Genomic DNA, 13,410 nt, shown 5'->3' with positions numbered 1-13,410 from the left:
GGTAAAACTTAACTTAGATGTCCAGTCAATGATTGCTCACTTCCATAAACCAACAATCACGTTACTTTAAGCCAACCTTTGCTGTCTAGAATGAAGGTTTATTAACATGACTGTAAGACATTTTATATTAGGTATACTTTTAAGTGCACGATGTAAAAAACACAACTTGGACAGGGGACCTATTTCAAAAGATCCGGCACCAATTATCAATAATCAGCCAAAAAAGGAAATCATGAATTAACTTGCGTGCAAAATCCTGAAGATACCCCCTGTCCAGGGGCACCCCCCTATTCTAAACCTAGGGCAATTATATAGACAAACTACATCAAGACTGCACCACTCGGAAGGAACATGGTGTTGCAAATAGTTATAGTCCAATAGGCCTCGAATTAGAAAAATATCTTCTTTATTGTTTTCGTTCTTAAAAAGCCACAGCCAACGAATTTCATCCTATCACGCAGTACTTCTTAAGGGCATTCACGGTTAGTAGTGGTTTAGAATAGCTCTTGCCTCTCTACGTTGGGACAAAGCTCAATCAGGAGTACGTTTTCCTGATTTTAAACACTACCACCGTGCTTTTTCCTTGAAGCAATCAATTCGCTGGTTTTCGTCTAATTTGCCTCATTATCCCCCTGTCTGGCTAAGTATGGAATCCTCTTTTATTTCCCCTTTTACCTTCCGCAAATTCTTGTCCTTTTCGTCTTCTTTAACTCGTCTTCGCACGCCCATTATTTCACATTCTCGCACTCTTCTTTCCCCCTATTTATCTTCTTCGTACCCCTCTCTTCCCTCCACTCATGAACAACCAATCTGGAATAACTCCCTTCTCAAAATTCGTAAACGTTCCATTTATTGGAAAACTTGGCACTCCCGAGGAATATGTTGGATTTCTCAACTACTTTCTCAGAAAACCGCTCTCTCCTTCCAGGAACTTCAATCTCTTTTCTCTTTGCCTGCCTCTGCCCGATCGCACTACACTGCTCTTTATCCAGTCTTGATCTCCTATCTTCAAACTCTTCCATCTTCCAACGATATTCCTTTAGACTGCAGATCCAATTCCAGTTTACTTGAGACTTCTCCTTCTGCATCCGCTTTGTATAATTCTTTTCGTTTTACCAATGATAGACTGAAGTCGCGCATTGAGCTTGCTTGGGAGTTGGACTTCTCTCAGAGTTGGCCTGTACTTTTATGGGATAAAATTTGGACTAAACTTCATAAAACCTCTAGAGCTGCTAACACTACCCAAACGTTATACTTCATTTATCACAGAACTTTATTTCCTCCACTTCCCTTATCCCGTTTTTCATCAGACACCCTCTCTACCTGCTGGTCTTGTCCCTGCCCCTCTGCTGATCTCAAGCATATGTTGTTTGATTGCCCTCTGACCGCCCAGTTCTGGCGGATGGTTTGGCGGCAAATACAACAAGTTTTCCAGTTTCAGGTCCCCTTTTCGCCCGCATTAATTTTTCTAGGCTCCCTTTCATCGGAACTCCCACATCCTTCCAGCCACTACCCTTTACTTGACCTTTTCATTGCTGTAGTTTTTCATATCATCACTTCTAATTGGAAGCAGGCTGCAAATATTTCATATCAGTCCTGGTGGAATGCAGACTGTTTTAATCATCGTCTGGATACCAATTATGTATCCCCCATCTCCCTAGCTATCAAACGTGACCTGATTTGACTTCCTTTGGTAACATACCTTTCTACCTCTGCCCCTGCACATCCCTCTCCTGATTCTGCAACAGTTGAAGTACGCAAACCTCCGTGATTTTCTTATTACCTGTTTATTTGAATGCTATAATTATTAAATCTCAATATACTGTATTTCACCTATTGTATTTGTATTCCTATGTTGTGTTCATAATTCTTCATGCTTGTAATGCTTACTTTTTATGAACTTACTATTGTATTGCTTATTTCATCCATCTGCGTATTGTAACTCTTCTCCCCCTCCCCTTTCCCCCCCTTTTACTATTCCTCAATAAATCAAACTTAAAAAAAGAATACTCGTTTTTTACACCACCCCAGCTGCGGGCTCTCCAACTGTTTGAACACGCCGCTCCAGACTTAGGAGCCGACACGCATCAGAGGGATGACCAGCTCTCTACTGCAGGGACTTCGAGCCCCTCTCCTTAGCTCCTTGTGGGGGTTACATTTTTACCCATTCATGAAACCACCCCCTTCCCTGTACCCATTCATAGTCTGCACATGACCCGGAGTGTTATATCCCTGGTACCCTCTTTCCCCTCCTCCCCCATTTCTATGAATTTTGACATAGGCTTTGATGTCTTTTGAGGGTTTTTCACTTCCACAGTTGCCTGCCCTCCCTGTTGGAGGCAGCTCATGTGAGAATGTCAAGTTTCAAAATCAAGCCTTTCATTTACTCTCAACATTTCCCTCCTGCGGGGGCTTGGCCAAGCTTTGCAGCAAGATGGCCGCACTCTGAGTCGGCTCCGTCGACCGAGCTCAATAAATCTGTCATAATCAGGCAAAACACAAAATAAAGCAGAGGCAATTCAACGATCCCAGCCCTCCCGAGCCGGGAAAATCCCAAAATCAAGGATAGGAGGTGGTACGTGGCAAATTCGAGCCTGCGGTGAGCGAGAAGGAGGCTTGGGCCTACTGCGGCATATGCGCGCGGTCTGAAAGCAAGCCGGGAGCTCGCTTGCAGAGGAAGACCGGAGCAGGGCAGACCTCTGCCACAACGCAGCATGCTTCTGTCACGAACCATCGGAAGAGGGCGCAAATAACGACATAGACATAGCCTCGCCGGCGCACCCATAACACCTGGCCGCAGTGGGACTTCATGACGAAGCCACAACTGACCTACGCGACCGTGCAAGGTGAGAGACACTGAGGCTAGGCGGTTCCGATCATGATTAAAGCACGTTGCTGTAATGGGGGGTGTGGTAAGAGGCCGGGCAGTGGGTCCTATGGGAGCATGCTAACACCCTCCCCGGTGGGCGGACAACTGATAAGGCACTGCAGGAGACAGTGAGATCGCTGCGAAGGTGCCCAACGCTGCCTTTAGGCAGGACCTCACCAAAGACGACGCCCAACCCTGCACACCCGGAATAATTAACTGGTGGACCAGGCCATATAACCGCCACCAAGAAGGGCTGCCCACCACCTTGCTGCGAAGAGCACTGCGCGGGGGAAGACATCGATATGCCTTAAAAACCAAAAAGCAAAAGCACCTACAGTGTCCTGAAGGTGCGGGCTGGACGGCAGAAAGACGGTAGTGCCCGCATGCTGGCAGCCTCCTGAGCTGGATTTGTGGCTGCAACCCCACACTGGGCAGCAGTAATCAAATGCAATAGCCCCAACTACATCACGAGCCAAGGGAAACCAAACACTACCGATGCCCAGTTAGGAAAGTCAGTGCAAGGGCAGTGGGAAATCGTGCACTAGTACTGCACCCCCCTCACAGTGCCACAAACGCAAATAGGGTCATACAGGCAAAGTCAAAGGTTGGGCAGAAGGCCTAAAGGGCATGAAGATAAACGGAATCATGGACCCGTGGGCTACACACACGTGGGCGCCTGCAGCGGAAGCAGGAGACGTGCTGGGGGTCTCGGAGAATACTCCCCCCAACCCCAGTTATCTACCGCATCAGTAATGGGAAAAGCAGATGCCAAACAATCCCGGCTGATGTTTGACAAAAAGGCGAGCAAACAGCCAGAGGGAGAACACAAGAAGGTACAGGGGACGCAGCAATGGGTACCGTCCCAGAAGAGGACATTTGTGCAATGTTCAAAGACGTGAAGACAAGTCTCCAAGCTATAGACTCCAAAATAGATACCATAGCGGCACGTATGAACAGGATCACACAACGTGTCCAAAAACACGAAAACCGTATAGATGCACTCAAAACCAGGGTATCGGTTGCTGATGACATGCAGACAGAAGCGCGAGAAAAACTACTACAAATGGATCCGTGCTCAACCTCATTAAGGCCAAAAATACGGATTTGGAGGCAAGATCACGACGAAACAAAGTGCGCATTACCGTCATCCCTGAATACACAGACTTCCAAAACATGAAAAAATACATAGAGGCCATGATGAAAGAACTGTTTGGAGAGAAACTTTCAACCATGTTTCTCGGCCCACGACCACCACAGGGGGTACAACCGCGTCCCATCCTTGCCCGGATTCTAAATTACTGGGATTGAGATGCGATACTGCAGCTTGCCAGGGAACGGGGAACCATACAATACCAAGGCAACATCATATTCCTGTACCCTGACTTTACACTACAGGTCCAGGCGGCACACAGAGAGTTCTTCCCGGCAAAGAGGCTACTACAACAGTCAGGAACCAAATATGCATTGATCTACCCTGCCAGCTAAAAATAAGCGGAAATGGCAAACCCACAATCATCACAGACGCAAAAGGGGCACTGAACTATGCAAAGCAAGTCTCCAAAGCACACCAATCGCAGAAATCACCTGAACCTGCTACATCGGAAGGTCACCTGAGCGACATCGACTAAGTCCTGGACACAAGTACAGAGTCTGAGAGAGCGAGCAGATAAGTCCACCGCTGCAACGCTTACACCAAACATACCGCCAGACATTTATTACTCTCTGGGGGGGATAATAGGGCTCCAAAATGTAATCACAGACCACTCTATCAACATAGGAGGGGGGCGGGACTCGCCCATTGAAATATGTACCATATTATTCAAGGCAATCAGCCCTGTGTTGTTCTTCTGCGGGCAAGGCCACCCTGCAGTATGAGGCAGGGGTGTTCGCTGGTGACCCAGCGTTCCCCCAGGGGATAATTCCCAACTACTCTAGGATACTAGATATACTACAGTTTAGGGGTATAATTAGGATGTATACACAACCTGATTGGGGGATTGGTGTGGGAGGAGGGAAGGATTGGGTTGTTAACTGTTATTTTTTACTGCCGCTAAATGTCAGATTGTTGAAGATGTCACATTATAGGTTGCTAACAGGTATAGAGCCATGCCAACTGATTGCTGTCATATACATATGGTCTAGGCCCCCAGACACAACACTCCACATGGATGTGAAATTACGTGACATGGGGCACAGCCTTGCACTACCGTCATATCATAGCCATGTCACCGAACAATGACCTCGCTGAAATGTGTCACTTGGAACGTGGGTGGACTAAATGACTACAGAAAGACAAGGTTAGTACACTCTTCTCTCACCAGGCACGGTTCAGACATTTGCCTTCTGCAAGAAACGCACTTGATAAACACTTTGAGACCCAACCTAAAATCCAATCGCCAGGGGAGGTGATTACATCCAGCTATTCAAACAACTAATACGAAAAGGCTTTCCATGGAAAACACACCACACAATAATAGACACTGAGGGGTGATATATATTTTTACGGGGTGAATTATATCAACAGCTGATCATAATTGTTAACACACATGGCCCCAATACTGATAGTCCCAAATTCTTAAATCAGGTATGGCATGGGATTCAGTCTCTGGGAAATGCAGCGGTGTTATTGGGGGGTGATTTCAACATAGTATTATCAACACTAGTAGACAGAGTGGGCATATCCCGCACACATCATCACAGGCGGCAGCCGCATTTTGACATATCATTGAAGGCTATCAGCTTACAGACTTGTGGCGCACACTACACCCAAATTCCCGCGAGGGAACCTGCATAACTCAGCAACACAGCTCGTGGTCCAGGCTGGACTTTTGGTTAACCTCCAAAGACCTACATCCTTGGGTTACAGACGCCTCGCACCACCCGAGGACACTCTCGGATCATCTGTCTGTACTGTTGCAGCTCCGTGTCCCAAAACCATACATCCAGCCATTTACCTGGCACTTTCCACCCAACGCACTACTTGATTCGGTGTTTCGGGAGGAAATACACAACAAAATAACAGAATATTTCAAACTGAATGAGGGTGTGGTAGACTCTGTGGGAACCATCCGGGAGTCATTCAAGGTGGTCATCCGAGGGACCTGCATATCCTTACAGTCAGGGGTACTCAAAGACATACGATCCACTTTGGCAAAAATTGAAAGCAAAATCCTAGATTTAGAAAGCCAATACTTTTTGACCCCTTCACCCACATCACTGGCCCATATAAGAGTCAAACTGACGGAATTCCAAGAAGAGGCAGAGAGGGACACTAAATACATGCACAAATACGCACAGGACCTCAGATATGGCGAGGGACATAGACCAGGGAAGACACTAACAGGCCTCCTAAGATCACCCAGAGGATCAGCATACATCGCGGAACTTCACAACCCCGATGCACCACCATCCCGTTCACCACCAGAAGTCCTGCAATCCATGACAGCATTCTACATGCAATTACACACCACCCAAACAGACCCATCTGTATCTGACATAACAGACTACCTAGGCTCGCTGGAGCTATTATGGCTTGGCAGGGCACACTGAGAGTACTTGGACGCCTCATTCACGGCAGATGACATCCGACAAGTGATTAACAGCCTACCGGGAGACAAGGTCCCAGGAGCAGATGGGCTCACTGCCAAAATTTATAAAGAGTATGCAGACCTACTGACGCCGCGACTGCTGCTGGTGTACCAGGAGGCCCAGGATATATTGCCGCCATCTATGTGTGAAGTGACAGTAATACCACTATTAAAGCCAGATAAAGATCCCAAGAAATGAGACTCATACCGCCCACTTTCGCTAATACATTTGGATGCAAAAATATTTGCCAAACTCCTAGCAAACAGAATGCAACCATTGCTCCCACTAATAGCGCACCAGGATCAATCGGGCTTTATTCCGGGCCGCTCCACCACCCACAACCTGTGCACACTCTTTGCACTCCTCCATTACCTGGCACCTCACATGCCAGCCATAGCCACCCTGTTACATGCCACAAAGGTGTTTAATTCCTTAGAATGGAAATTCCTCTTCACAGTACTAACTCGGCTGGGTCTCAGTCCGAACTACATCCAGCAAATCAAACTATTGTAAACCCTGCCAACCGCAAGAGTCAAAGTAAACGGGCTCATATCCAAACCAATACAAATCACAGGGGGCACGCGTCAGGACTGCCCACTATCGTTCTTACTCTTCCCGATTGCCATGGAACCATTAGCAGCGTGACTCAGACAACACCACACAAATCACGGCAACGGATTCACCTCTAGAGGTCTGATCGTGCCTATGTACGCCAATGACATGACTATATGTCTTTTAAAACCCGAGGTGAACTTCGTACCCGTGACCAGGGTACTGGTGCAATACGGAGGCCTCACTGGAATCCAGATAAACTGGCCAAATCTACAATATTTCCACTAACGGATGGCACCCCCCCTTTCTTTGAATCTGAATACCCAATAAAATGGGCAGATAGACCTACAAGGCACTTGGGGATTTGGATAAGCAGAGATGTGCAGGAAATATGGACAGCAAACTATGGCAGGGTCATGGACTGGGTACACAACAGAATACATAGATGGAAACATTTGCCACTCTCCCTGGTGGACCACATCGCAATCACTAACATGATAATTCTTCTCAAATTACTATATACTTTTTTGTAAATATACCAATGCCACCCACGGTGCATTTTTTCAAACGTCTTCGGTCCAGCATAATTGAACTAGTATGGACTGGCAAACAGCCCAGGATATCTTGGAATGTCCTCACGCTACCGTTCGCGCAGGGTGGATTTTGCACTCCGGACTTTGAACTGTATGCCTACTGCGCCCAGGCACAATTCCTGCACTTCTGGCAACACCCAACGCAATTTTAACCACATGTAGCCGTAGAACTGGACAAAGTTGCCCCTCTGCCCCTACACAAGGCCCTATACCAACCTTTCAAATGGCCCAACCGTGAAATAGACACAACAGAGACTCTGAGTTGGGCCTGGAAGGGGCTTGCCAAGAGATGCTGTTCGCGCCATCTATGCCCATAGCAGGGAACCCATTTATCCTGCCATTGCTGGATAACGCTGCAAAACTTAGAGCGCAGTTACATAAAATCATGACTGGAGGAGATCTTTTCCCTGAGTACACGTTTCTCACACTACAGGAAAAGTGCAGCTCATCACAATGCTCGGCACTAGACATGCTCCTATACTACCAGATTAGAGCGACATGCAAGGCAAGATACACTACGTTTCTTGGGGCCCCTCTGGCATTACCAGCATTGGCACACATCATCACAGTTACATCAGCTCGTAAACTGATTACACAATTATACACTACTACACGAAGAGAGTCCCCGATTACTATTCCACAGTCACGTACAGCTTGGGAGGCAGACACAGGCACTGACATACTGACCAGCAGTGGTCGTTTTGTTGTAGTCAACTGGAACAACTATCTCCAAACTACCGCCTTAGGCTTATCCACTTCAAATATCTGCACTGCATTTATCTCACACTAACACAGCTGCACCGTATGGGACTACGCCCGACACACAATGCTAGAGATGCAGATTCCCCTAGGCAACTTTCATAAACCTTGCTCGGGAGTGTCGGCCAATTGCCGTCTTCTGGCTCGCAGCACTGTCTCATATAGAGAATATGACCGAACAAACATTATCAAAGACCCCATTGGTGGCCCTGTTGGGATATGTACATAGTACCCCGAAGGCAGTGAGAAAGCTAACGGCGCTACTGATACTCCTGGCCAAAACACAAGTGGCAATACATTGGAAAAAGCCCACCAGGGCCGGACTGGCTACCGGGCAGTTGTTTGTGCTGCCGAGCAGGGGGATGATTTCTCCGTGGTGTGGCTTATTTAGTTAATGGGGACCTGCGTGCGCTTTGAAAAAAAAAAGCAAAACGAATTTCGTTTTGCACACACAGGTCCCCATCAACGAAATCATCCCCCTGCTCGGCAGCACACACAACTGCCCGGTAGCCAGTCCGGCCCTGAAAGCCCACACCTCTGGCAGTCAGGGAGTGGGTGCGGGACATCATATACTGTAAAGACCAACTATCACACTATTGGAAGCTAATGCCGATCCGATCCGATCCCACCCCAAGGATAAATGGGATCCATTTATCAATTGGCTCAGAACGGTAGGAGAAGAAGCGTGTTAAACCCAGTGGTAAAGGTTAGGACTCACTCTTTGTGATACAACAGCGAACTATATGCATACAGCGGGGGGGGGGGGTGTAGACCATGGGGTCGCAACAGTAAAGCCTAAGGGTCGTGCCACACGCATGGCCACACTAGACTGTTCATGATACCATACAGTGTACTATGATTGTGACAATGTAAAAATGTAATTCACAATTTGCTAACGATGTAAAACCAAAATGGTGACATTTCACTTAATTACTTCCCTTTGTTTTGTTCCCCCTTTCCCTTTTACTTTATTGCTGAATTCTTATTGTTGCAAAAATTCAATAAAAATAACTTTTTTAAAAAAACATTTCCCTCCTGCAAAGAACTGGACTACGCTTTGCAAACGTTCTCTCCTTTTCCTAACTAGAGACATCCAACAATCCGAGAAGTTGTGGAAGGGTCCAATCATAATGGCACCAGTGAACACAAGTTGTACAGGTTTGTATTGCAATGTGTGCGATACCATATTATGCACTAAAGGACATAGCAACAAAGGCATGTAATGCACTAAGCAAAAGGGATGGCATGTGAATATATAATTCAAGGATAAGGGTATTTTTTTTATCAGTGTAGATGTTCTTAGCAAAAGGTAGAGTTGCAAAACTAAAGTGCCTATGTATCTGTGACTGTTCTTATGCAAAACACTAGGATACCCACTGTGTGTAGTCCATTCTACATAAAACCACAAAATAAATATATATTTTCTGACTCTTTGAAATCAGTGGAATTGGTACTCAACCAACCACAAAAATGGATCACTTTCGTAAGTTAATCATACATAGTTATTACATTTGTACCGTCACATGGAAGCCTCCTTGACGGTTCACTTTATTCTGGGATCATATGTGGAAGAGGGGATTGCACCCTACAGCCTTCATGAAGCACAACAGTTTCTGCAGCAATAAGAGCAGCCTTGAGGGCATGTGCCAACACTACAGGAAAGGAAGCCTTGGGAAAATGAGAGGTAGGGAGGGGCGGTGTGAGGGACGTTTGAGGGAGGTCAAGGGGAGACGTGCAGAGAATCTGAGACAGCGAGGCCAGGAAGGGATCAACACTCACAGAGAGTAGAGACAGGGGACAGAGCGGAAATGGAACTGAAAGGGCAGTAAAGTAATAATGGTAGTGGCATGAGCTTATAGTCGAGCAAAAGTAAAATATAGGTTGCCAACTTTCAACAACCATCGAATACACTGCTGTACACGACGATTTTATTTACTAGCTTGAAACAGCTTGTTTAGAAAGAAATACCCAGAAAAGGAAACCTTTGGATTGTGTAATAGTTACCTAAATCTCACTACATGGATCTCTTTATATCCAGACAGTCCATCAAACACATTTTGAACCTATAAATAAAAGAAGAAACACCATTATGTACGCCGTAACTATGTACATTTGTATTTAAACAAGGACATCACATCAACAGAGGCGTCGGAATCTATTGCAGTACAGTGAGGCACAGAACAAATACATATTTGCCGAGTAGTTCTTTATTGAATTTTTTACATTTTCTATAGCTATCATATTTCAGACATTTACAGGCAGTTTGTCTTACAAATTGCAGCCAGGGGCCCAAGGCAAGCCTCTACAGCCATGGGGCGCAGGAGGGCCCGACACTTCAGGGACCCCTCAACATTTGAGGGGGACCCCATTCAGCCCACGGCCAATGAATATATGTGAGATATGAGGGACTCAGTTGCCCCTCTTCACATTCTGCAGGGCAGGGGAGCTCCGTTATTTTTCGTTACGCCACTGATTTCAGTATCATGTTGTAGACACTAGGCCACACAATATAAGCATCGTTTCTGCTTACTGTAGCCAATATATACTTTTGAGCAGCAACTGTGTCTGTGACTAGAGGAGTACCGTAAAAACCCCAGCAATGGCGAGAAGTTCTGGCTCTGTAAATATGTAATACATATTTTTCCAACAATAATTGCTTCAACTTTTCTTAAAATGTAATCTTGAGTGAATTTGCAACTTGTATATACCTAACTTTAACCACTAGCATCTGTACTAGACGTATGTACTTATTAGAATTCTTATGGGAGTTTAGAGTTTTTTTGTTTCGAATGTTTGATGTAATTCATGTACTCTGAAGTCCTTACATAATGTAACTGGTTCAGGTAAAGTCCGCGCTATATGAAAATGCATAAATAAATATAGTCAGAGGTGTAGCTAGAGCTTGTGGCGCCCGGGGCTATCCTTCAGAGTGCCGCCCCCCTGGGAGGGTGCTCGGGAAAAAGTACGGTGAGCACCTGAAAGAGGTCCAAGAGACACGTAGTATCGCCGCTAATAGTTACCTCGATCATGAAAGTTACATGCACATACATGACACGGTCCAGGTCTAGACAGCCCCGCCCCCAAAATAGTGCCGCCTGTGGCAGACCGCCCCCACCTAGCTATGCTCACACTCACTCTTCTCTCCATCCATCCTTATCTCCATCCAGCTATTCATCTCGCACGTTAACACGTCAAAACAATATGGAAAACATCCTTTTTCTTCCTCAAGACCCTACTGAATATAAACCTTACATAAATTTCCAGGATTAAGATCTACACATATTACCCAGCATAGTGACAGAAATAGAAGAATCCAGTGGACTGTATGTAGGCCTTGCTCTGTTACTCAAGTGCAAAACTCAGCGTGTACAAAAGGCAGTAGTAAGGCTTCTTCTACATCTTACAGCCACAGAGCTTAGTAACGTTGTATGTCACACCTCCAATGGCCCCCAGTTTCTCAGAGGATTTTCTTCGAAGGGCTTGGCATAGTCCACAAAATCACCTACTGAGCTTACATGAGACGTAAATGTCCCTGCCCAAAACCTAGGGTCAGTATCTAGACACCTCCCTTTTCCACAAGAGGGGAAATGACTGAACACCCTTCTCACTCCAAGCAGCTAATACCATGAGACATGTTTCCTAGATTCATTTACAACTTTTTAGAATACCTAAGATTTAGGAGCGATCTAAAATAAGGCACTTTCCCACATCCACTAAACAATACGCAAATACTAGTGCAATGCCATCTCACCCTTTATGGTTGCTTACTAAGTTCCCACTCCTATCCACCTAGGGACATTAGATTCCATCAACCAGCCTACAATCACCTAGTACCCCTATGCATCATATATCAAAGTCTAACAACAAATCATGATTTAATCACCATATCCATCTATCTTCTTTTACTTATTTTGCTTTCTTTAATTTCTTTCCCATATTGTGTTATGAGGCTGAGCTCGTGCTTTTGCTTATATTATGCTCCTGTAGAACCCGTGTAGCATTACCGGTTGCAAAATATGCTGCTTACTTACTTATTTCCCATGCAACTGACTACTCCAGCATCTCGAAGTTGCCTCTGTTTGGTCTTATTTTGTTTAGAAAAAAATGTAAATAAAAATCTTGGAATAAACAAATAGCCTTTGCTGAGCAATAGACTGCCATTAGATAATGGATAAACACCTCTGATGCCGCCCACATTCTGCTCACCGCACATTGTACACCAGCTGAATTACTCATCACAGACTACAAACAACTCTCACTTGCCTCCTATGGAGACTTTTTGAATGCTTTACACAGCACACATCACACACTAAACCTCAACTACATACATCTCCCTTTTCAACAAAGACCAGGCAGGCCTACTCCTGTATATCGCAGACACACCCACTACTTCACGTGACATGGCTTTCAGACCTATTGGTCTTTCTCAAAACCAAAACCGTCAATGACTGCAAGTACACACTGGTTAAAAAAAACATGAATAAGCCCATGGTTTGACTCACACGTTACACACCAACTCCAACTTTCTCGGGCATGATTAATTTCAGGTTCGGCAGCGGTCCGGGCGCAGGAACACATTTTTTAAAATGATTCCTCGGTGTGCGTCGCGCTCATTGCTGCCACAACAACTTCCTCCTTGTAGAGACGGTCTAGTTGATGCACGGCACGTCGGCGGACGTGACGTGCAGGCGGCCAGGATTGGCTGCGGATGAAGGGGGCGTGGCAGAGCGCGGAGAGCGCGAAACCACAGAGGGAGCAGCGGCGCCGGAGCAGAGGCTCGGCGCTCTTTGGGTGTGAGATACATATAATTCAATAAAGAAGTAATTACCCCAGCCAGGCTTCAGAGTCATCCTTAGTGTATGCCTGCATCTTCACACTCCTGTCACTCGCTTTACGCATCGGGCAACAGGAAGTCACTTGATGCGCTGCTGCGCAGCCGCGCGCTCGCACTTCAAACGGCGGCGGCCGCACTGGCCCGTTGCGGCGGCCTTTATCATTTATTTGAGGACACTCACTGACAGTAGTGTCCTCAAATAAATGATAAAGGCC

General features: G+C 46.0%; 1 protein-coding gene across 1 annotated transcript in view; it reads right to left on the bottom strand.

Moving 5' to 3' along the window:
* Positions 1-13,410, bottom strand: part of LOC144773828 (interphotoreceptor matrix proteoglycan 2-like) — an 815,142-nt gene that overhangs the window by 281,717 nt on the left and 520,015 nt on the right. Inside the window, exon 8 of the mRNA XM_078658923.1 lies at positions 10,366-10,424. Coding sequence (XP_078515049.1) covers positions 10,366-10,424 — 59 coding nt within the window. The remainder of the gene's footprint in view (positions 1-10,365; positions 10,425-13,410) is intronic.

The sequence above is a fragment of the Lissotriton helveticus genome, chromosome 8 (assembly GCF_964261635.1).
Source record: "Lissotriton helveticus chromosome 8, aLisHel1.1, whole genome shotgun sequence".
Classification (NCBI taxonomy): Eukaryota; Metazoa; Chordata; class Amphibia; order Caudata; family Salamandridae; genus Lissotriton; species Lissotriton helveticus.
This window is presented reverse-complemented; position numbering and strand designations above follow the sequence as displayed.